Here is a 653-nt window from a genome sequence, read left to right as displayed (position 1 = left end):
TTTACGTTTCTGCATATATATATAAATGGAACATCCGGATTCTGGATAATCGTATGCATAGGTATTTTCTGTATGCATTGTTTTGTGATTGCTAGTGTCATTCTGTGACAAGACTGAAGATTTCATTATGCTTTTCACTACAAAGTTTTTTCCATGATGTTTGTCGTCGATACAGAATAATGCCCTGTTAATGCTGCACGGACTTACCTGGTGATGGACGTGGCGAGGACCCAGACCAACAGGCAAGCGGCCGTGGCCCTGGCTCTGCTGCATGTCGCTGCTGCGGTCAGCGGATGGCAGATGGCTCGGTACCGCTCGACGGAGATGGCCAGGATGGTCAGCATCGACGCGTGGGCCACCGTGAACTCCACGTAGGGCACCACTTTACCTGGGGGAGAAGAGATAGGGTTGGGTTTCGGGGCATCCGGATATGCAGAGCTTAGGTTGACTGCAAATAGTGTTAACTCCTAAAGGTCGCAAAGTCCTTTGCGAATGCTGGAAAGGAAAAAAGGAAAGAAACAAATGCCTGCTGTAGATATGGCACGTGCTATTAGGTCAGGCTGCAGCTCAGCTATGGTGGTTGAAACATTCCCAAGACCATTAACGTAAAACCATAAACATAGCTGCTTACCAGAAAGCCTCTTTACTATTCT

General features: G+C 47.5%; 1 protein-coding gene across 1 annotated transcript in view; it reads right to left on the bottom strand.

Moving 5' to 3' along the window:
- LOC119590786 (growth hormone secretagogue receptor type 1-like) overlaps window positions 1-388 on the bottom strand; it is a gene marked incomplete at its 5' end in the record, with an annotated part of 18,512 nt that extends 18,124 nt beyond the window's left edge. Inside the window, 1 exon segment of the mRNA XM_037939498.1 lies at window positions 208-388. Within this exon segment, the coding sequence (XP_037795426.1) occupies window positions 208-388 (181 nt within the window).
- Between the last annotated feature and the right edge of the window lie 265 nt (window positions 389-653).

This window comes from Penaeus monodon, chromosome 27 (assembly GCF_015228065.2).
Source record: "Penaeus monodon isolate SGIC_2016 chromosome 27, NSTDA_Pmon_1, whole genome shotgun sequence".
In the NCBI taxonomy this organism is placed as follows: Eukaryota; Metazoa; Arthropoda; class Malacostraca; order Decapoda; family Penaeidae; genus Penaeus; species Penaeus monodon.
Note: the sequence above shows the minus strand (reverse complement) of the source record. Positions and strands in the feature narration are given on the sequence as shown.